The following is a 23,962-nucleotide window of genomic DNA, read 5'->3' on the forward strand; positions in this document are numbered from 1 at the left end:
GACTGTGGAATTATTATTTTATATAAACGCAAGGAATAATTTCTTTTTTAGCAACAAGAAATGCGCTTAAATATATTTCTTTTAAGTGTCGTATAAATAAGGCGATCCGTCTCCGTACGTCCCGATCCTAATCGCCTCCCTTCTCCCGAGAGATGGTGGAAACTGCTTTGCTCCGCGGATTCCGGAACGCCAATTTGGGGTCGCCCCAGGAGCTCTCGGTCTCGATCCTTTTTCCTTGCCTTCGGCACATGAATTAACGTTCACGGGCTGATTTCCGAATTGCTTTTGGGGTAGGTTTAGGATCGAATTCGTGGTTCGAAGCATTCATTGTTTTTTGGCTCATCCTTTGTGTGTTTAACGGCGTCCGAGCTGTGGATATGGTTTCGATCGTCATTCTCTTTCCTTTTTCTGGTGGTCGGTTCGGTGTCGCATCAGATGGATGAAATCTCAATTCTCAACGTGCTTTCTTTTTCTAACCAGGTCTTCTTTTAATGAGATTCTTGTAAGGATGACATCCGCTGACCTAATTGGGATGCTGGCGTGTGTCGCACTCGGAGAGGCATTGGCGCGGACTTCTTCTTTTGTTATCTCCAAAATTCAAATGTGAGATTCTCTTACCGTTGATTGGCTGTTGTGAACTTCATATTTCCTGGTCTTCCATTTCAATTTCATATTGTCTCTTGCAATGCTTTTGGCCCGAAGATTCCTCGATGGAGTCGATTGCCCCTTCCGTTCCTTTTCTGAGACTGGTTCGACAAGATCTTATATTTTCTTCTCGATGCTTTCAGCAGAGCGTAAGTTTCTTTGAGGATGATCATGGATTCGATTGAGGCTGAGGAGAACCTGTTTGCCGTCAGCGATGCAAAGGTTAAGACTAATCTGCTCTTTAGTTAGAACCGTCATGGAAGGTTAACTCCTGCAATGCCTAATGAATGGAGATTATAATTGCAATGTCAACAATTATTGTCACTGTAGGCTTGTAATTTTTTTTTATTTTGTTGTCTCACCATGCAAACTTTTTCATTCCATTTTTGTTTGTTGTTATTCTTATGCAAGCAATACAAGCTATATACTGACAATTAATCCTGTATACTGAAAAATATGTTCTTTATTTTTAAAATTTTCAGTTATTTTTCTATAAATCATGGAGGCAAATCTATGAGACCATTCCTTGTTAGGTTTGGTAGATGAGGAAGTAACATCTGAGAATAATCTCCTGCATCCTAGTTAGTGTAAAATTTATTGGAGTGCTTGTTTGGAAAGTGTTGGTATAACAGTTTTGCATGGTCTACAGTTGCATGGAGCAATGTGTAAACAACTTTCAAAAATTGTTTATAAAGTCTTGGGAATATTTCCTGTGCTGGAAGCAGCAAGGCCTAGAAGCAAGTCTGGAATACAGGCATTATGTTCATTGCATGTGGCTATAGACAAGGCCAAGGGTCTTCTTCAACATTGCTCAGAATGTAGCAAACTTTACTTGGTGAGCTTTTGTTCATAATCTTCATGTTGGCTATTTTGATATGTTTATTTTGAAAACTAATTTATTTCCACTATGGAAAGAGATGGTAATGGAACATGATTTATTTTAACGTAAGAATAGAATTGTGATAAAATAAAGCATAGGTAAGAAAATGCTTGCAAAATTCTGTTAGCACACTACTACAAATTATAATTGTCGTTATAATCTTTTTTAAATATCTTATGCTCTGAATCTTCATACACTATTCTTAGTTGAATAACTTTATAGCTATTATACTGTAAGTTACACTAGCAATATTGTGATTATGGTCGCATTTAATATGATAACTAGTATGTTAAGTCCAGATCTCTAGCCAGCCTACTTACTTTGGTTTAAACATATTTCAGTTTACCGAAAGCATTTTTAGGTCCAAAGAAAAGACAAATGAATAGCCACCACTGAAAGGTGGTTCGTAGGGGTCTAGGCAGCTGAGGACTTAACAAGCTCATCTGCACCAGCATTGATTGATTAGTCCAACTTATAATGACCATTATGTTATATATTTTTAAAAAGGATTCAGTACCTCTTTCACTTCTTTGGTAGCTAGTTCATTGAGTGGTGATGACCCCAAATCCAGGTCACAAGTCCAATTGCATGAACTTCAGGTGATTCTGCAACCACTGAAAGTCTGAATCGACATAAAAATGCATGTTAGGGATGCCAATAGCAGCATGTCTTGTAGGCAATTGTTACCATCTCTTGTTGAACAACCTATAAATATATGTTAGTAATGTCACTAGCTAGTATCGGACACATTACTTGGGCTTGTAACAGCCAGCTACATGCTACATGGCAACCAAAAAAGTAACAATATTGCCATAATTCAAATAAGTTTAAACTAGTCTTTAAACAATCTAAAATGTAAGGTATGTAATACCGTACTGTACCGGTGTTTCGAGATTGACTCGGTACGGTATGGTACCGGCGTACCAAGCGGTACACCCTGATGTACCAAACAATTTTATATATTTTTATTCATTACTGCAGCACTGTAGTACTGTAGCACTGTGGCGGTACCGGACGGTCCACGTATCGGTATGCCGTCAGACCGATACATACCTCCCGTACCGGGCGATATCATTCGGTACTGCATACCATGCTAAAATGTACATTGGTAATGTGGCTATGCATTATCAGACACATTACTTATGCTTGTGGCAACCAGCTACATGGCGAATAACAAAGTAATAAAGTTGCCAAAATTCAACAAAGATTAAACTAGTCTGGACTTATGAATATATCTATCTACTGCCCTCTATCTCTCCTTTGCATGTTCCTTTGGCTGACACCTTTTCTAATTCTTCAAATATGCACATAGATTTGTAGTTGATAAGATTACCAGCTTATTTACTAACATTTACTTTTCAACTTGCATGTGTTTTGGCAACCAATTCTATGAACCAAGGTAATAATAGATTCAGCAAAATGTTAATTTAAGTTGTTGATGATGAAAGGAATGTATTCCAAAAAACAAATCATAACAATCATTTGGCAATAAATTAAAATGGAACTCATCCTCCTTATATCATGTTAAACTATTGACATTGGTAGATGTTTGACTGGTTCAAAGTAACTAAATATCTCAACCATCCAAAAGTTAAAGGTCACTTTGTTTCCAAGAAATCAAAAATCCTTTCACGTGTGGTGTATTGGATGTTTGTGCTATATTATAAACCCTTGCATGGTCTTGATTTTGCACTTATGTGGTGTTAACATGTCAACACCAGGTTGGTGCTATATTGTGACATTATGTTGGCACATAGGTCACACTAAAATGGCATCTGAGTTGTGACCATGTGACACTTGCATGGTAACTATGTGGCTTATGTTGCAGGAATGTGGTCTCTTTTTTTGTATTGACATACCACTTGTCCTTTATGTGCATACTTTACAATAGTCTGGTGATTTTTAGGATTTTGTATGCAATATAGATTTTGCTACATGCAAAAGGTTAACATAGTAATGTCAGGCCTAACCAGAGGTGGGTGTTCTTTTTACTAAGCCTGAAATTTTTTAGAATGCCATATATTATATTGATTATATGCTTGATTTAATAACTATAGCCATAAGTAATAAGGATTGTGGAGGGTTCCTTGTTCTTTGTATAGTTGGCTTGCCCACCTAGGCATACAAGGTTCTTTCCGCCTAGTGATTGCTTGAGCATCTACATAACTTTAGTTGGGTGGTAATGCTGGTTTACAACTTGCATTATAGCTTGGGTCTGTTCCACTAGTTTAAATCAGCTCCACAGACCACAAATATGCTGATTATTAAGATTTAGTACAACATCGCCTCAGTTTGTAATTCTGCTCTATTCTGGCATGCAATGTCATTCATGGTAAGCTATTGCTCCATGTCCTTCGAATGAGGAACATGTGGAATACTGGACATCTATAAGGGAATGGAAAGATCCAAGCAAGCAGGATTCCATAGGGTGCTGGTCAGAGTGGATGCACTCAGTGTCACAAATTACATCAATGAACATGTGGTGTACCATGGCCCCTAAAATCCTTAGTTGCTGGCATCAAAAAAATGACAGTGACAGTTAATGCAATTAGACTTCGTTTCATACTCAGAAATGTAACAGGATGGAACACTATTTGGCCAAGTTTGGATGCCTATGTAGAACTCTGTAGCTGGGGAATGGACTTTAATAAACACGTTTTGGGGGACCTTCTAATTGATCTACAGACAGACAGTTAACGAAAGTTTCTTCTTCTTAAAAAAATGATTAGAATGAGCAAACATTATAGAAGTCCTTATTGGTTACAGTGTTCTATTGGTAAAATTTAATTGCAATATGTTTTATGCACTCTGATATTTCTCATTTAAATGAGACAATATGGCAATTGAAACTTCATGCTTCACAAATAACTGTATCTTTATGTGCATCTGTCCTTTAATTTACAGGCTATAACCGCGGACTCAATTCTTGTAAAATTTGAGAAAGCCAGAGGTGCTCTTGAACAGAGTCTTCGGCGAGTTGAGGACATAGTTCCACAAGCTATTGGTTGTCGGGTATGTCAATGACCTGTGTTCTTTGTACTCGTAAAGCACTCTAATATTCTGATCCTTGCTGCTGGTTACCATTCACCTCTTATAAACAATCTTCTACATATTGTATATACTACTTTTCTTCGTTCTTTTTCTAGTTTGTATGTCAAAGGTTCCCTCTGGTACCTTTCATTAGTTACCTTTCATCTATGTTCCCTGAACAAATCTTGGTTGTCCCTTCCAGAAAACCACCAGTGATCCAATGTTCTTTGCCTTTGATTGGCATGCATTACTTTGTGGTCTTATTCATTCTAGAAACCACATGTGTAATCTGATGGAAAATCCTTGCTTATGGAAAGCACATACACTAGTAATGTCAATTACTTGTATGTATGTCCGACAAGTCCCTGCAAGGTTGGACAGTTCTCAAATTCCCTACTCCACTTTTATGGCAGCACACCTTCTCTTGTAAACTCCACTTTTAGCAGTAGTCCTTTTTACTAGGATGGTTTATTTTGCTAAGTGAAAGCTGTGTAACATTCCATTTTTTGCTCTTTTTTCAGTTATTCAGTTTGGGTCAGTTTTTCATCTTAACAAGCTTCCCACTAATGAAATGAGGAAGTGACCTGCATCCATTTAAGGGTATCCTCTCATTTGTATGATCTTAAGATTGTGCACAGGCACAAATCACGAAGCCTGATGGAACTTTTAGTTATCTTACATTTATCTGTACATCTCTTACCTTGGATATTCTTCTAGTCTTTCTAATGTTTTTTTGTTACTTATGAATTTCTTTGTCATTTTTAGGTTTAGTAAGAATGTTTTTTATCATCATCTATAAGGTTCAAAGGTGTCATTAAATGATGCTGGGGTGTGGGTATGTCATTTGTCAGCTATATTTTATTATGTGCTTGTGTGGCTGTGCTATAGTATTTTTTACTTTCAAATGTCCAATCATTCTGCAGGTTATGTTGTTTAATGTTTATTTATCAGTTATATCTTGTTATCTCATGGAAGATTAATTTTTTGTTTCTTCTTCTGGTTACTTATGTGATTCAGATTATAGAGATCATCCGAGAGTTGGAGGTGACTGTCTTCACCTTGGATCAATCAGAGAAGCAAGTTGGTGATGAAGTGATCTCACTGCTGCAAAAGGAGAAAAGATTTAGCAGTAATTCCAATGATGGTGAAGAACTTGAAGTTTTCCACCAAGCTGCCTTAAAGCTGGGCATTATGTCATCTAGGGCAGCTCTGACAGAGAGAAGAGCTCTAAAGAGGCTGATAGAAAGGGCACGTGCCGAGGAAGACAAGAGGAAGGAATCGATTGTTGCATACTTATTGCATCTCATGAGAAAATATTCAAAACTTTTTAGAAATGAGGCAGCCCAGGACACTGACTCCCAAGGTTCTGCTCCATGTTCACCTACTGTCCTTGGTTCTATTGAGGATGTTGGCAAGAATGGCCAAGTGTTTGAGAGGCAGATATCAAAAGTCAGTTCTTTTGATTTCAAGAAAAATGGTGTGAAATCAAGTAACATGCCAATACCTCCTGAGGAGCTAAGATGTCCAATCTCCTTGCAACTCATGTATGACCCAGTCATTATATCATCTGGGCAGACATATGAACGGGTATGCATCGAGAAATGGTTCAAAGATGGACATAATACTTGCCCAAAGACCCAGCAACAACTGCCTCATCTCAGTCTTACACCGAATTATTGTGTTAAAGGCTTAATTGCAAGTTGGTGTGAACAGAATGGCGTCTCAGTACCTGAAGGTCCACCTGAATCTCTTGATTTGAACTATTGGAGGTTAGCATTATCAGAGCATGATGCCACATACTCGAGATCTATGGGAAGCAGTGGTTCTTGCCAAATGAAGAATGTGCAACCAGTTCCTATGGGGGAGAGTGGTGTAGTGGAGAAACTGAAGGTGGATCAGAGTGCAACTGTGGACAATGGCTCGTGTGGAGATGATGAAGTGGATGAATTTGAAAGATATGAGAACTTGCTGGCAGTGTTCAATGAAGGTGGAACAGTGGAGAAACGGTGCATAGTTGTCGAGCAGATAAGATTCCTTCTGAAGGATGATGAGGCAGCTAGGATCTATATGGGCGCAAATGGGTTTATGGAGGCACTTGTCCAGTTTTTGAGGTCAGCTGTTCATGAAGGAAACACAAAAGCCCAAGATTCTGGTGCAATGGCACTCTTCAACCTTGCTGTCAACAATAACAGGTGATTACGCCACGCCATTCATCCTCAAGTTCTGCCAGTATTTTGTTCCAATCTTTTTATTTTTCTTCCTAAATGCTAGCTCACACAGGTCAAATGTCATTGCATAAGGGTCTGTTTTCCTTGGGATGGCTAACATAACATCCTTGTGTATTCTACATTCAAATTGTGGAAGACAATTTTTTGGTGAATTCCAACAACAATTACTTGCTCCAGTATATTCTTACTGGTACTTGACCTAGTAATGGTAGATCTTTTCTTTTTAATATTTGTCCTCATGGCTCTATCATTCTCTGTGTACCATCAGGAACAAAGAAATGTTGCTGTCTGCCGGAGTGATACCCCTGCTTGAGGAGATGATTCAAAATTCTGATGCATATGAGGCGGCTGCTGCCCTCTACCTCAACTTATCATGCCTTGACGAGGCCAAGCCTATAATTGGCTCGAGCCAAGCTGTCCCTTTCCTCATTCAGCTCCTGCAGGCCCGTCATCATAGAAGATCTTGCAAGCACGACGCCCTCTATGCTTTATACAACCTCTCAACACACCCTGCAAATATTGCTTCCCTCCTTGCTGCTGGCATTATAAACTGTCTTCACTCCTTTACAGCTCCTTCAGGTTCCACTGGTAACATATGGTCTGAGAAGGCCTTGGCAATCTTAATAAACTTGGCATCAAGCGTCGAGGGAAAGAAGGAAATAGTCTCCACTGCAGGTATCATTGGAGCAATTGCAGGGATCCTGGACACTGCGGCACCAGCTGACCAAGAGCAGGCTGCGTCGTGCCTCTTAATTCTATGCGACGACGACAAGTGCATCCACATGGTACTACAGGAAGGAGTGATACCAGCTCTCGTGTCTATCTCAGCCAACGGAACACCGAGGGGGAGGGAGATGGCACAGAAGCTGCTGAAACTATTTCGAGAACAGAGGCAACGCGAACTGTCACCCATGCAGGAGCAACTGCACCAGGTGTATCGAACAATGTCTATTGGTGGTGCCAGTGCTCCTGAAGTGAGGCCACTGAGCAAATCAAGATCGCGAAGACTTGGGCGGGCGTTGACTTCAATGTGGAAGAACAGGAATTCTTCATGGAATCACTGCTAGAACCGGGTACGAAGAAATCACTCATGTAAACTTTGATCATTAATCCTCCTGTAGCAGTTTTCCCCTTGCCTTCAGCGAGGTATAGGAATAAAGCCCGGAAATGTACAGGTCTCTTCCATTTGGGAAGTTGTAGGTATTGCTTGTATATCCCTCACTACTTGTACAACAGTGCAGTCTTTCCAATGCAATGTCAGTTCGTCGCTTGTTGCCACTGTCAAATGCCGCCTTCTGTTCTTTGAGGATTACACAGATTTATTGAGATAAATATTGACTGGTTCGCATTTTATGGAATTATTGAATCCAGATTGTAAATTCCTGTAAATTAAACAGTCACATACATTGTATACTGCGCTCTCTTTGATGAGCTATCGGATGTAGACCGAGGAGACAAACCGATCCGAAGAGCCTTTCTGATGGACAAAATGGGTCGGGTTAACGGATTATTCGAATCCAAAAGTTATCAGGAGCGAACAGTGCGGTCTAACTCTTACATGGGCGTAGACCCGATTAGGCTCGTTAACCATGTTTACGCACTCTGCGGTACGGGTCGGATCTTTTCTGCCTTCCCTCTCAGCAAATCCCCCCTCGTTTGGCTCCTCCTCTTTCCCATCTAGGGTTTCCTGTCGCAGCTTCCGACGCATATTCTCTGTCTCTCGTTTATCACGAAGCACGATTTGAGTGGTCGTCGATCGTTTCCCTGGATGCCTGGGCGCACCGTCGACGATCTCAGCGAGGACCTCTTCGCACCCCCTTTCTTTTCAGCTACCGGCCTGTTCTGATGTGTGTCCATGATGGGTTGGTTAGCTTTCTTCTTGGTGGCGCTCCCATTGTTGAGATTATTGCTCTATTGTTATATTGCATCTTTTCTATTGGCTGTATCAGATGGACGCGATCCAAATGGTGAAGCCAGTGAAGGGGACGACCACGGTCTTCTTCGTTCTCAAAGGAAGGCGTCATTGTCGCCTCCGATTCTCGCGCTAGCATGGGACGATATATTTGTAAGCACTTAGTGTATTGGATGCTAATTGCATGCCTTTTCCTTTCTTTTTTTTTTTGTTGACATTGTTGTTTATGCCGACCTAGCATCTGGGAAAATATGGTTGTGCTATCTGGAGATGAACACAGTTGGCCATTTGGGTGGTCTACCTTACTGTTTACAGAATATGAATTTAGTTACTTCTGGTCAATGTGTCAACTTGGAAGAAAGGTGGTATATGGTATTGCTAAATGCATGGAATTATGTCTGTATGAACGGGAAAAAAAATTTGGACAAAGATAAAAATTGCAATATCAGAGATTGTAAATCACACTTTTTGTTCGTATAGATGAGCCCATAAAATATGATTTATGTTAACTCTGATTTTGATCTTCTTTAGCTGTCTTTCTTCAGTAAACTTTTTCTGAAGTGAGTGCATTAACTTGCATGTAGATGTTCTACCTTAAACACAAAGAAACTGTAACCCCCAAGGAGTGAAAAAAATGCATTCTTCCATGACCAAGCTGACTGAAAGATGGAACTTCATTTTGAGAAATAAAAGGAAACTAAGGTCAATGTATGAGTTGTCCTTATGTAAGCTAGTATATGATTATTGCTGCATGGTTGACATAGAAACTAGCTTATTTGACATTGATATTTCACATAATACTATTAAGATGACTAATTGAGTTATAGACAGGTATTGTGTTGTCTGCGTATATTCTGTGCTGATGAAGAACTGGCATGAAATATACAACTGTGTGAGCGGACGATGATGTTTGTGAATGTTTCCATGTGTGCCCACAATTGCCTATACTTTGCCTTTTCATGATGGACGCAAAGTTGGCAAGTTCTATGTCACTGTTTGGATCCATCAACTCAGTCTCGTTATTGGATTTTTAGTCTGAGGAGAATTTACTTCTTTCTCATGCTTAGTATTTTTCAAAGTTTGCTGCACGTGTTATTTAAATTTGTCTTGGGTGAGTTTTGGTGTGGAAATTTTGCATATTCTGATACATGCTTTTTATATGTTTAATTTTGAAGGACTTCAGATTTTCTAGCATTCCTCATTGAGCTGATTATTGTTTAATGAATTTTCATGTGAAGAGTCATTACTAGTGTATGAATTAGAGTTCACCATAAGCTTAATATGGAATGCTGAAGAAATTGATTTCTGACCCACCGGTCGTGTTCTCAACATGATCCTTATTCCTCTTCTTAATGTTTTATTTACATTTTCTATTTTCTACATTTTTTCCTTTTTTGTTTGTTGTGAAGCTCATGGGCTAGTTTGTATATATTAAATTGGACCAGTCCCTTAATTTTTGATAATTGGCATTGCCTTCATCCCCTACCACTCCACTTCCATCATCCACTCCATTATTGCCTCCCTGCACTCCCCAATTGCTTTGTGGATCACCACGCTCCAATCTGTGCAACCTGCTGCAGCCTAGCATAGGCCTGGTATTATACCAGCCAATCTTTTTATTGTTTTCATGACAATTATGGCCAGAAACTCATTTAACTGTGAGAAAATGATAGAGAACTAATAGAATAAAAAGTTCCAAAGAAGAGGAGAAAGTTAGGATGAGAATCAGGATGAATACAGGCCCTTGGCCTGATAACTTCCATTAGTTCTTATAACTTATTGGTCTAGACACAACTATTCTCTTTTATAGCATACCTACCAACTATTTACCATAGTTAGGTTTTATGAGTTATGACATATTTAGAATGTCTCAGAGCTAATCTAAAGAACTCTTGCGAGTTTGGGTGGGCTCAGACTTTCCATCCTGCAGTTGGAGTTTCTGGGTACTGCCACGTACATGTAAATGTTGGTGAACATTTTTTATAACATGATTGAGATAATCTACATTTTTATCATAAATGCAAAGTGAAAAAGTACCAACACCTAATATTTTGCGTCATGATGTACTTGTACATTACTTTCAGTATCTTCCTGTGGCACAGATTAGTTCGATAGATTATTCCTAGACATCACTATAAGCTTTTGCCTTGTCTCTTTTCAGGAACTTCTAATTTGACTGTTGCTCGACAGTATGTATATAAGACATGCTTAAACATATCATTTATTCCTTGGTGGGACTATGACTTCTTGTCAACATGCTTAAAATGAGTGATCAATTGGATGAGTACCAAGCTGCTTAACAAACATTGTTCACTTGACTAGTTTTCTTACTGAACCTTTTTAACTTTTTGTCTCTTTCATCTGCGCCTTCTCAGAGTGTGATGAAAATAATCGAGATCAATCCATGTATGCTCGGTACAATTGCTGGAGGTGTTGCAGATTGCCAATTCTGGCACAGGAATGAAGGTATCAAGGCATTGCTGTTACCTGTCCACACATATTTGTCTACATTGTACATTTGATAGTCTGTTTATACAATTGTGATTTCTACCTTAGTTATGCTGTTATTTGTCCATGACTATCGAAATTTTGGGTTATAATCCATTAAATCTTTTAATGGTCATCATTTTCATCTTGTGAACTGATGCGTACATGCACTGGCAAACATGAGAATGATCTCAGTTGCAGGTGCTTCAAAGCTATTAGCAAACATTCTTTACTCTTCATTGAGGAATGGGTACTGAACTCTTATCCCGGAATGGGCCCTTCAGTAGGGACCATGACTGCTGGATGGAACGAAAAGGTGTAAGCTAGTTGTTTGTTTCTTTCTCCTGTTTCCACTTAAGCTGTATTCCTGGTTCTCTTTGATTTTAGGGGCCTGGATTGTACTATGTTGACAGTTAAGGTGGAAGGCTCAAGGGAACACACTTTTAAGTTGGCCCAGGAAGTCCATAAGCATATGGTGTTCTGGATAATGGGTAGGCATATTTTCATGGTTGTTTAAGCTCAGTTAAATTTTGTTTATTTAATATTTAGACATCGTTATGACATGACAATCCAGGAAGCTGCAGAACTGGCACAGTGGACCATTTATCGTGCAACTTTTTGTGATGGTGCTAGTGGTGGAGTGGCCAGTGGTACATCTTCAAGACACAAGTATTTTCTAGATTCTGTCAATGGACTTGATCTTTTTTTGGTGATTCTGTTTTTAACTAAGCTTATTTGTTAGAGATTTACAATCTTGTTGCATTATTATTTCCTATCATTGTCACCATCTGTTGATAAGGGTTTCCTTGGTTACATTGAATGGTACAGACAAGTGGATCAACTTTATCTGATGAAACTATCTTTATCAAATCCCAAATATCATTTGATTGTGCTACATTTCACATATGGTAAAATGACATTAACTAGTTATTCCATGATCTTTTCCACTGAAATTCTGATACTGCTTCTATCTCGTCATTCTATACTAGATTTCAGCCTCATTTCCATTTGAGACACTGGTGCTTTTAGTACAGTTTACCATGCTGGGACTGATGGTTGGAAGAAGCTCTCTGGAGATGATGTTGTTGAGCTTCATTACAAGTATCATCCTGTGGTCCAAACCCCCCTGTTAGCAAGAAATGGCAAGACGAACCAGCAGCCTGAATGGCCCAGCCTTTTGCTTTGTCAACTTTATGGAGGGGTGTGTCTCCAGCAGCTTGAATGACCAGCCTTTTGTTTTGTCAACTTTATGTTGGGTGGGTAGTTGATTGAGCCCTGGCAGCAGCTGAGCATGCATATAATCTGGACGAGTTGTTGAATTCTGATAAGATTTTGTTAGTCTTTCATTCATGCACGAGAACAAGAAACTTGCAGCATTAAATGGCCGGCCGTTACTATCAAACTGTCGATGAATTTACTCATTTTATGATCAGCCATTTTTGTTGAAGCACAACACAGTCTCATGTAGAAGTCAGAAAGAAGCTGGATGCCATTTTCTTGTCTGGTGTCCGCAGATTGATGTTCATGTCTTAGCATTATGCCATGGTCGACCAGCCTGATCATCTTCGGATACCGTGTTCTGATGCAGTTGTTTCCTGGATGCAGATGTTACCATCCGTTCAACCTTGCTGCAGTAGATGATTCAGAATGGATTGCGTGGATTCAGAAGCACCAACACAGGTACGCCCATGTTAGTTCCTCTACTTTCTGCTCTCAGTTGGAACACTTATGTATTGTAAACTATATAGCCTACACCAACTCAACAAGAGTTGGAAAGCCAACTTTACATGCTCCACCGGCAATGGATGGCTCATGATGCTAATGAGAGCTACACAGATCACGGAGAAGACAAGCGTCTCCGGCCATGACATTACTTTAACATGGAAACGTGATCTTTACTCCATGAACAGCACCGCAAGGAAAGCGAGGCACTAACAAAAGTATCCCGCGGGATCGCAGGAAACTGGAAAAAGTACCATCACTTTAACATCCAAAAAAGTAGAGCCCAAGGTAAAGATATCACACCGTCTCCACCCGACTACTCTCCGCTCCTCTTCTCGTGGTCTCCTTAATTACAACACCAAACCATGCCCCACCCTCCTCTTCCTTCATAACCTTTGCTTTCCTGAGACTCCCCTTTGCTCCCACGCGTACCACAACCATCGATGGCTTAAAGAATATGTATGCAACTCTTCTTCCCCACCCTGTGCTATCGCCACTTCGTCGGAGTAGCAGCAGCAGCAGAGAATTGAATACACTGAGGTTAGATGAGGAGGAGGAGGTATCTCTTCACCGTCATTTTTTGGGTAGTTCATATAATTCATGTGGCGAGGAGATGCCCGGCATTGTCGTCCGACGGGGTCTCCCTTCTCGCCTTCAAGGCTGCGGTGTCCGACGACCCGTGGGCGTTCCTCGCGGGGTGGAACGAGGAAGACGAGGACCCCTGCCGGTGGCCGGGCGTCTCCTGCGTCAATTTCACCGGCTTCATCCACCCCCGCGTCGTCGGCGTCTCCGTCTCCGGCAAGAACCTCACCGGCTACATCCCCCCCGAGCTTGGCGCGCTACCTTTTCTCCGCCGCCTCAACCTCCACGGCAACCGCCTCTCTGGCGCCATCCCGCCCCAGCTCTTCAACGCCTACTCCCTCCGCTCGCTCTTCCTCTACGACAACTTCCTCTCCGGCCCCTTCCCCGCTGCCGCCTGCGTCGTGCCACGTCTCCAGATCCTCGACCTCTCCCAGAACGCCTTCTCAGGACCGCTTCCGCTGGCGTTGCGCGGCTGCCGCCAGCTCCAGCACTTGCTGCTAGAGGAGAACCGATTTTCCGGCAAAATCCCCGCCGGGGTCTGGGCGGAGATGTCGAAGCTCGTCCAGCTTGACCTCTCTTCCAACGAGTTCGAGGGGCCTATCCCGCCGGACCTTGGCGAGCTCGACTCCCTCGGCGGCACGCTCAACCTCTCGCGCAACCGTCTCTCCGGCGCGATCCCCAGCGAGCTAGGGAACCTGCCGTCGACAGTCATCCTTGACCTGCGCTACAACAACCTCTCTGGGGAGATCCCCGGGGCGGGGTCGCTGGCTAACCAGTACCCGACGGCGTTCCTCGACAACCCGGGGCTGTGCGGGTTCCCGCTCACGATCACCTGCGAGGGGCCGGTAGGGGCGCCCTCAGCGGCGGAGGAGGAGGAGGGCCGAAGGGGAATGAAGGCAGGGTTGATCGCGGTGATCTCGGTGGCGGACGCGGCCGGGGTGGCGCTGGTGGGGCTGGTGCTGGTGTGCGCGTACTGGAAGGTGAAAAATCAACAGAAAGGCCGAGCGAAGCTGGGCCACGGCGGCGCAGGACTTGGCCGGCGGTGGTGCTTGTTTCCGTGCGGGGCGGCGATGGCTGAGAAGAAGGATGGCACGTCGTCCTCGGAAGAGGAGGATGATCAGGGGGGAGGCGTCGAGGGGGAGCTGGTGGCGATGGACAAGGGTTTCAAGGTGGAGCTGGAGGAGCTGCTTCGGGCGTCGGCGTACGTGCTGGGGAAGGGGGGGAAGGGCATCGTGTACAAGGTGGTGGTGGGGGATGGGATGGCGGTGGCGGTGAGAAGGCTGGGAGAGGGCGTTGGCGGAAAGTACAAGGAGTTCGCGGCGGAGGTGAGGGCGATGGGGCGGGTGCGGCACCCCAATGTGGTGCGGCTTCGTGCCTTCTACTGGGCGCCTGACGAGAAGCTGCTCATCACCGACTTCATCTCCAACGGCAATCTCGCCGCCGTTCTTCGCGGTCAGTAGCATCTCCCCGCCATCTCTCTCTCTCTCTCTCTCCCTCCCATCATAATTAAACTGTATTAAGTAGCTATTAGACACTATAGCTTCCCCTCCACACGGATCTTAAGGCGGGGGAACGCGATTGAATTGCCCATATGCACGAATCTGGATGCAATAAATTATTGTGTCACCTCCAGGCACCAATCGTAAGGCGGCGGACAGTGCACCTCCGATCCAAGACAGCATCTGTGGGAGTTAATTAGAAATAGATAATGCTTTATAGCTAATTTTATAATATCAATCTTGAGCTGCTCCACTGACTCGAGTAGTGGGTGTGTGTGTGTGTGAGTGCAGGCCGGTCGGGGCAGCCGAATTTGTCATGGGCGGTGCGGCTGCGCATCGTCAGGGGCGCCGCCCGCGGCCTCGCCCACCTCCACGACTGTAGCCCCCGCAAGCTCGTCCACGGCGATCTCAAGCCCTCCAACATCCTCCTCGACGCCGACTTCAACCCTTACATCTCCGACTTCGGCCTCCTCCGTCTCCTCCCCCTCACCTCCTCCGCCGCCACCAACCCCACCTCGGCCCCCTCCTACTCCTCCACCGCCGGCCTCTTCGGACCGGTGCCGTCCTCCGTCCAACCCACCCTCCTCGACCGCCCCAACCCCTACCGCGCCCCCGAGAGTCGCGCTACGGGCCACCCGACGCACAAGTCCGACGTGTACTCCTTCGGCGTCGTGCTGCTGGAGATACTGACCGGTAAGCAGCCGGAGATGCCGTCCTCTTCGGCGGAGCAGGTGGCGGGGCTAGTGAAGTGGGTTAGGAAGGGGTTCGAGGAGGCGAGGCCGCCGTCGGAGCTGGTGGACCCGGCTTTGCTGCAGGATGTGCGCGCGAGGGAGGAGGTCGTGGCGGCGTTCCACGTGGCGCTGGCGTGCACGGAGACGGACCCGGACGTGAGGCCGAGGATGAAGGCGGCGTCGGAAGACCTCGACCGGATCGGGTCAGGGAGGAAGTGATCAAGAACACATATACCATCCAGACAAGGAGGAGAAGTCTTCTTGATCGTATATAATACTAGCAGTAGGGTCAAAATGTATTCTTTCCTTTCTGGAGGAGGTGGGAGTGAAATAAATATAGGAGAAGGTGATGATGTCTTCCATCTCTTCCGTCTTCTTCTTCGTACCTTCGGCAGGGAAAGACCAGTCGAGTCAGAAACGTAAAAGCAGAGTCGCTGGTGGACGAGGATGGACAGGAAATGCATGAACGTGCATCTCCTACGACTCTCAGAAACGCTGGTGGACGAGGATGAACAGGCATTATATATATAAAGATTCTCAGAAAAAAAAAAAGGACATGAAACATAATTGTTGTCTTCCAAAACTAATTATGTTTCTCTCGTCTTCATAATGCAGCTTGGAATCCAGAGGCAGATGACCTTTTGGCTCCTGGAAAAGGTTGAGAGAGTCCTTCCAAATGTAGTACAAAAAGTAAACAGGGAGAAGAAAGGGGAAAACATAAAAGAAGAGGGAACACTGCTGGTGTTGATAATATCACGGAGGACACAACCGTTGGATCCTGATCCAACGGATGGGCATCACTTGCAATCTCACACGTCAATTGTGATTTGGTTTGGTGTGTCATGTGCGGGTGGGCGTTGGGTCAGAAAGGATGGCTGATGGAGCAAATGAGCACACCAAGATCACAAGATCCACTCAGTGATGGGTGGCTCCGATTCAGCCATGTCAGTCCCAACGCTACCATAAATATTGTTTGTGCTTAAAGATATATATATATATATATATATATATAATATTTTGGAGTAATTGTTTATTAGGATTTTTTTGGCACCGCGTTCGAAGATGCAACCTTTACCATTCCGTGGCCCCTGTTTCGACCCATCTTCTCGCCATTCCTCTGATTTCTCGCTCCGATCGATCGAGCTCGATCGGCGTCTACAATTTTAGACGTTCTCCAGCTTCGATTTCTTCGAAGCATGTGGAAATTTTTTATCCTTTCGTCCTGATTTCAGGTTCGGCTCGCTGTTCATCGGTCTCGTTTCCTCTGGTTTCTTCTTTGCGATCCGACCAAACAATCCTATTTTTCTTCGTTGTTTTCCTTTTTCACTGATCTGTGGAATTTTCTGGCGTTGATTCGTACTTCTTTGATGTTCGCTTATTGACAAGTTTGATTTCTCGGTGGTGGATCGGATATCTTTCGAGAATTTCTCAATGGCTCGAGAAAGCTGTAATCTTGACAAAGATGAAGCGGAGATCTTTAAGGCCTCCTCCTCCTCTTCCCCTTCTGCTTCGCCACCCTCTCCCCCATCATCATCATCATCACCACCACCACCCCCATCTTCCACCGGTCTCCTGAAATCGTGCGAGGAATCCACTACTGAGAGGCGCGAGAGGCCGGAGATCCCGGCTCCTGCGATGACATTCACGGCTTCTTCCTCCTCGAAGCTTGACGAGGAGTCGGAGTCGTCGAAGCCAGACGAGGAGTCACATACTCCTGTAAGATTCAGTAAAAGGTGTTCCACTTGCCGCAAAAAGGTCGGTCTCACCGGGTTCCGGTGCCGGTGCGGCGACCTCTTCTGCGGTCGCCACCGCTACTCCGATGCCCATGAATGCTCCTTCGATTACAAGGCCGCGGGGAGGGAGGAAATCGCCAAGGCCAACCCTTTAATCAGAGCTGCCAAGATCATCAAGATCTGAGGTATAAAGCTGGCATCTTTCTCGCTTTCTTCTTCATCAGAGCTGTTATTAATTTTCTCTTCATCATTAGAACAAAAAATACACATTATATTATTTGGATTTGTTTGACGCAATTATTGTTGTAATAGATCCTTTGATTTTATTTCTTTTTGATAATTCATTTTCAGCAAAATAAGCATAATAAGTTTAGATATAGCTTTTTTATTTGGAATAATGTGTTTGCAGATGTTTGATGGTATGAATTCTGAACTAGGATGAGTTTTCTCTTGAGTTTCTTTTTTCCTTTTTTGAAAAGGGAGGGTCAAGAAAATTGCGGTGGGTAAGCCATTAGATTCATTCTCTTCAGCATGTGGCTTCAGATTATCTGTAGTTTATGAGATAACGCAGCATGTGTGAAGCTAATTCTCTTGAAAATTGCATTCATTGAATCATCAATACATTTGATTATTTCATGTAGATCCTCTCAAGGGGGTTTGGTTGAAGAGTCGATATAATTTATATAGTTCTGAAGGGAATAAAATTCCTTCTGATATCCAGCAAGAAATTTTAAATTGGCATATACAGGTGGAGGAAAAGTGAACTAACAAATAGAAGACAGTGAGTTCCACAATCTGGTACTAGTGGTAAAAGAGCAAGGGTTTAGAGAAAACTATGTGGAACATGAGTTTCATGCTTCTTTATTATTCATGCTATTGTCTTTTTCGCCAGAGCTTAACTTTATATAATTAGCTTTCAGGCAGAAGCAATCAACTATGTAACTTTAAAGTAAACACCGATCGATGCATTGTTGTATTAGGTTCGTGATACATCTTTGATAGCTACTTTTTCTTGTAACATTGTCACATAACAAGTAACCGATTGAAGATATTGTTTTTCTTTTTTAATCTTGCTCTTTGGCTAAACAGTGGAAGACTCATGAAAGTTTTACAGATCGGTTCTCCATCAAGATAGTCTAACAAATTGCGTGTTAATTATGCCTTTGCACCTAACTGTATGTTACTGGGATCAATTAGCTCTTAAAAGAGAAAACATGAAGTTGCTGCCAATATTGGATCAAATGGACATACTAGTCCAGCTCCTGCAAATAGTATTGTTGTCTCCACAAGTTTGTACCCTAATCACCTAGTCATGAAATAGCAACCATTCCATGAAGCCAGAGCTTTCTGTCTGAAACCAATTAGCTTTGCAACTTCGAAGTAGCAAATCTATGGACAATCGAATGGTCATCTGCACTTTCTCATGTACTTTGTCGCTGTCAAACTAGTAGGTGGTAGTTCATTGACAGAGATATTGTGTTGATTTTTCTACCTTCCTTTATTATGAATCATGAGTTGGTTCCTCAACTTTATTGACATGGCCAATTTCTTTTCGTTGACATGCAATGTAGGTTAGGTGATCATAAAGTGTGTGTGGAAGGCCAACCTGGAAACTACTTCAAGTGGGCTCAAGCTACCCTGATGATGTGAAACAAAAGCTTTTGGAAGCATGCTTCTCTATGTGGCAGTCTCAAGAAATTGCTGCACTTGCAGCCCTTTCTCCTGTCAAAAAACAAACAGTCTAATTTGGAGGCTATTAAGTTGTGATCTCAAAAGCTCAGGGCTAGCAAGACCAGATCATAGTCTTTCATCTCCTCTCCCAAGATGGGTTTGGAATTATATTTCTGCTGATGAATTAAGCAAATGAACTTTGGTCTAACTTTCATTTACTTTGACCATCAGTTGTTCTACCATTCTCGACTTTTATCTGGTGTCTATTGGACTATACACTGTTGCTTGCCTCCTGTATGTTGGCTATGTCAGCTTGTGGTGCTATTAGAGATGACTTATAACTGCATGCACATTGACATGATCATGAGACAAGCTATGCTTGTAATCATGGATATGACATGGTGTAGACTTTGCATACCAAGGCTGGGATATGATTCTGAGATATATAACCTGTGCATGAGAGAATATTTTTTTCATTTTTTAAAGATAAACATTGAAGACAGAGTATATCATAGTCAAAATCTTTATCGATTAAATTAGTGAGGTTTTATTATCCATAGTCAAAAATTTTATATGAGATATGAAACTTCAATTCATCATCATTCATGAGTGAGCTAATATTTAGTTGAAATCATTATAAAAAAAGAAAGAAAATATATATTTGGATGACATGTTTGTCACCAGGAAATTAGTATACTTGTTTCGTAGTGGATGATTTGCATTGTTGAATCATACAAACTCATGAAGCTTTTCAATTGATCCCATTCCATGCATTCAGAAGCTTCCTTTTAAAGATAATATAAAATATCAATGTGTTGCTAAGTAGCAGCTTTAAGAATCCATAAAAAAGAGCAAATAGAATAAGTTAATGAAAAGCTGGAAAGTTACAAAGACCATATCTGAGGAGAAATGTGGTGTTGTTTTCTTCAAAGAGTGGAAATATTTTCACAGTGACATGACATGACACTTTGCAGCACTCTGACAATTATATGCTTCTGAGCTTCTCAGGAAAGAAGGGATATGGCAACGCATAAAGCGAGAGCCCGATTTCATGCCAAAAAAGGGGGACTCATTTTCCCACCCTTTACTTTGATTTGACTACTCTTTCAAAAGGGCGAATATATATATATATATATATATATATATATATATATATATATATATATATATATATATATATATATATATATATATATATTCGCCCTTTTGAAATTTGAGTTAATTCCAAGAAAAAAAGAGTTTTTTTATTTTAAGATATTTTATAATTTTCATATTTCTCAAAAGATGATTTTTATTTATCATAATCTCCTTGACGATATAACTTACAATGAATTATTGTTGTTATGTCATGGATCAGTCTAATCCACATATATAAAATTTACGATATCACTTATTTTAAAATAAGATTACAGTATGTTTAATATTTTTCATCAAAACACTATAATCTATTAAAAATACAAATGTACCCAAAACCCAATAGAAATCCGTTCGTATAAAAAAAATAAGCCTATTTGTTTAGAAACAAAAATAATCAAATATGAAGAATTATATATCAGTCACAATGTTTTTTAATATACTTGAATTTTTTTTAATAATATAAATCTATTTAAAAATATTATAATTAATAAATTGAATTGATTCACTAAAGACCAATTATTTTGTCAGAGAATATTCTATTTTGTCAGAGAATATTCTAACTATTTTGTCAGAGAATATGCACCCGCGTCAAAAGAAGCTCCTCACGATAAGAAACATAAGACAAAATATGTCTGAAGTGCATGAGCTGAGAAAACATGACATGCATTAAAAGAAACTCGTCACGACGGGAGGTGCAAGACAAAATGTGTCTAAGACGCGTGAGTCAGGAAAACCTGACTCGTATCAGAAGAAACCCATCACGACAAGAGATACAAGACAAAATGTGCTTAAGATGCGTGAGTTGAGAAAACTTAACCCGTCACGGTAGGAGGCACAAGACAAAATGTGCCCAAGGCACATGAATAGGGAAAACCTAATCTACGTTAGAAGAAACTCACCATGATAAGAGACATAAGACAAAATATACTTGAAGCACATGAGACTGAAAATCTAACTCGCGTAATACCCACCACACGGGAGGTATAAAGCAAAATATACACCCAAAGCACGTGAGTTGAGAAAACCCGACTTGCGTAATAAGAATACTACCATGGCGGAAGGCACAAAATAAAATATACTCGAGTCGCACAAGTCAATAAAGCCCGACCTTAGTAAGAAGAAACTTACTACGACGACAGGTATAATGCGAGATGTGTCGAAGGCTCATGAATGGAAAAACTCGACCTGCATAATATTAAGTCTACCATAATGGGAGACACATAGGAAAGAATATCCGAAGTAGGGAGATAGAGTATCGACCCCCTCCTTTACTCAAAGTGGGTAGGTCACTACCTAACGTAGCTCATCACTTTATAGGCCCATGAATTATAAAAAAAAAAGGGAGAGATATGGGTGCCTCGAGTAGAAACTAAGCCTCCGCATAATAAGAAAAGAGATGCGAATCCCACCTTCGCCCGAGGCATGGAGGTCAAGAAACATAACTCTCGCCTCTGCCCGAGGCATGGCGGTTGGGAAGCTCGACCCTCGCCTACGCCAAAGATGAAGAGGTCAAGAAACTCAACCCCCATCTTCGAGAGGTATGGAGGTCAAAAAACCTAACCCCCCCCCCCCCACCTTCGCCAAAGATGGGGAGGTCAGAAAACCTAACTCCCACCTTATGCCAAGGCGTGGAGGTCAAAAAGCTCAACCCCCGCCTCCACGAAAGATAGGAGGTCGAGAAACCCGACCTTTGCCTCTGCTTAAGGCAGAGATGTCGGGAAACCTGACTCCCACTTTCACCGAGGCGTGGAGGTCAAGAAGCTCGACACCCGCCTTCACCAAAGATGAGGAGGTCAAGAAGCCCAACCCCTACCTTCATTGAGGTGTAGAGGTCGAGAAACCCAACCCCATTTGAACTAGATGTATCACCACCAATAATGCTCGGGTACAATAAACTAGATGTGCCGAGCAAACTAGACCTGCCACCAGGTCAACAATAGATCGAAGGGGTATAAGCTTGATGTCTCGTATGAACTAGACGTCGCATTTTGAACCCCTCTCACGGGAGTCTCAAAGCACACATTAGGGGGGATAAATGATATGGAGTATATCGTCAGTCAATCTTTATCCGACACATGGTTACTATGTGGTGTCCAGGGTGGCTAGAGAAGACAAAGGTCACCCTCCACCAGACTACCCACATGGGCAAGGGTCCAAGGCAAGCAGTTATAGGCTATTCTTCCTTGTTGCCCACGTAAACAAGAGGCCAAGGAAAGGCTGTTGAAGGCGGTTAGAGATTTTTTTTCCCGTGGAATATTTTACGAAATATTATAATCCTTTATAATCATGTATAAAAGCTCATATTCAACACAATAAAAAAAGGAGAGATTATCTTTTTAGAGCACTCGTGTCTACACTCATATGCCTTATGTTATTAACTTTGATATAAGAGGGACTCGATTAGGAAACCTCTTTGGACTTCGATCTTCAGATGGTACCGAATGAGCTGACGTTTCTACCTTGAATGCACCTCGAACAGTGTTATATCTCTATCGAGCTTGGGCATGATATTTTTAATTATGTTATGTCAATATTTGATCAATTTGGATGTTACATAAAAATCGCCCATCATAAGGGGCCTATGAAAGTTCCTCGTTAGCGGGAGAACAAAGGAAATTGCAGCATTGGTAAGATTATGAGCAGATACGAGGCATTTGGATGATGAATTGGTTCCAATATAATATGCTCAGATGAAAACTCATTACAAAAACATATTAGCTTTTTTTAGAACAAGACGAGCAAAATTGAGCAACCAATCAGAACAACGAATTCCTGCGAAGTATGTCTTGGATTCCAGCGACGCATTGAATTCCGTCCAATCTTACAGGGTCGGGGGGGATCATCGAATTCGCAACGTACGTCTGACATAAGAGGGATCGAATCACCCTGGAAGTTTTTCGGGGGCGACGCCGGGGATATCGCATCGAGTCATACGCATGGGTCCTAGTGCCAAGAAGATTTCAGGGGTGGTTCAGCCAGGGCTTTCACTTTTGCCTTGTTGCGATTGTTTTCATGGGAGAAAAGGGCCTTACATCTAATTGCGGAACCGTCGTCACCTTCTTCCCGACGAACAGGGGAACGCTGCTTACCTTCTCCAGGAAGCGGTAGACCCCATTCCCTACTCCTCCGATGGACCAACTGCTGCCGCCGCCGCCGTCATTGGACCTGCGTGACCTGAAGGCCCTCTCCATCCTCGGCCGCGGCGCCAAGGGCGTCGTCTTCCTCGTCCGTGTCGCCGACGCTTCCTCTGCCGGCGACGCCCTCGCCCTCAAGGCCGTCTCCCGCTCCTCCATCGAGCGCAGGGCATCCGGCGGCGACGCCTACCGCCGCGTATGGCTCGAGCGCGACGTCCTCCTCTCGCTTCGCCACCCCCTCCTCCCCTCCCTCCGCGGGGTCGTCTCCACCGATAGGATCGTCGGCTTCGCCATCGACCGCTGCTCCGGTGGCGATCTCGCCTCCCTCCGCCGCCGCCAGAGCGAGAAGATGTTCTCTGAAGATATCATCCGGTGCGTTTCTCCCCACCTCCCTCTTCCTCCTCCCCGACGCCTTACTCAAACTAGGTGCGGTCGCTCCGCAGATTCTATGCCGCCGAGTTGGTGCTGGCGCTGGAGTACCTCCACGGACTGGGGATCGTCTACCGAGACCTGAAGCCAGAGAACGTCCTGATCCAAGACAACGGCCACCTCATGCTCGTCGACTTCGATC

General features: G+C 42.9%; 4 protein-coding genes across 8 annotated transcripts in view; all 4 read left to right on the forward strand.

Annotated features, from left to right (window-relative positions):
* Positions 1-65: 65 nt before the first annotated feature.
* LOC135641826 (U-box domain-containing protein 7-like) lies at positions 66-8,141 on the forward strand. 2 transcript variants are annotated; one of them, XM_065157580.1, is made up of 7 exons: positions 66-290; positions 481-603; positions 792-867; positions 1,295-1,480; positions 4,430-4,537; positions 5,573-6,747; positions 7,052-8,141. In XM_065157580.1, the coding sequence occupies exons 3-7, from the start codon at positions 811-813 to the stop codon at positions 7,848-7,850; spliced, it is 2,325 nt and encodes a 774-aa protein (XP_065013652.1). In that variant the 5' UTR covers positions 66-290; positions 481-603; positions 792-810; the 3' UTR covers positions 7,851-8,141. The 2 variants fall into 2 exon arrangements, with proteins under 2 accessions (XP_065013652.1, XP_065013651.1); XM_065157579.1 differs by having other exon boundaries at positions 130-290; positions 789-867.
* Positions 8,142-8,398: 257 nt separating this feature from the next.
* Positions 8,399-19,417, forward strand: LOC135640365 (receptor protein kinase-like protein ZAR1). 4 transcript variants are annotated; one of them, XM_065154719.1, is made up of 8 exons: positions 8,399-8,645; positions 8,733-8,848; positions 11,071-11,673; positions 11,757-12,438; positions 12,788-12,862; positions 12,931-14,938; positions 15,277-17,634; positions 19,021-19,417. In XM_065154719.1, exons 6-7 carry the CDS (start codon positions 13,450-13,452, stop codon positions 15,933-15,935), a joined length of 2,148 nt encoding a protein of 715 aa, XP_065010791.1. In that variant the 5' UTR covers positions 8,399-8,645; positions 8,733-8,848; positions 11,071-11,673; positions 11,757-12,438; positions 12,788-12,862; positions 12,931-13,449; the 3' UTR covers positions 15,936-17,634; positions 19,021-19,417. The 4 variants fall into 4 exon arrangements, with proteins under 4 accessions (XP_065010791.1, XP_065010792.1, XP_065010794.1 ...); XM_065154720.1 differs by having other exon boundaries at positions 11,757-12,090; positions 12,172-12,681; positions 12,788-14,938; XM_065154722.1 differs by having other exon boundaries at positions 11,757-11,851.
* Positions 17,148-17,633, forward strand: LOC135641448 (zinc finger AN1 domain-containing stress-associated protein 15-like). Its single transcript, XM_065156809.1, has one exon. The coding sequence runs from the start codon at positions 17,148-17,150 to the stop codon at positions 17,631-17,633; it is 486 nt and encodes a 161-aa protein (XP_065012881.1).
* A 3,839-nt stretch (positions 19,418-23,256) lies between the features above and the next one.
* LOC135639729 (serine/threonine-protein kinase OXI1-like) overlaps positions 23,257-23,962 on the forward strand; it is a 1,542-nt gene continuing 836 nt past the window's right edge. The window contains exons 1-2 of the mRNA XM_065153606.1: positions 23,257-23,763; positions 23,835-23,962. The exon at positions 23,835-23,962 is cut by the window's right edge and continues 836 nt beyond it. Coding sequence (XP_065009678.1) covers positions 23,387-23,763; positions 23,835-23,962 — 505 coding nt within the window. The 5' untranslated portion in view covers positions 23,257-23,386. The remainder of the gene's footprint in view (positions 23,764-23,834) is intronic.

This window comes from Musa acuminata, chromosome BXJ3-6, assembly GCF_036884655.1.
Source record: "Musa acuminata AAA Group cultivar baxijiao chromosome BXJ3-6, Cavendish_Baxijiao_AAA, whole genome shotgun sequence".
NCBI lineage: Eukaryota > Viridiplantae > Streptophyta > Magnoliopsida > Zingiberales > Musaceae > Musa > Musa acuminata.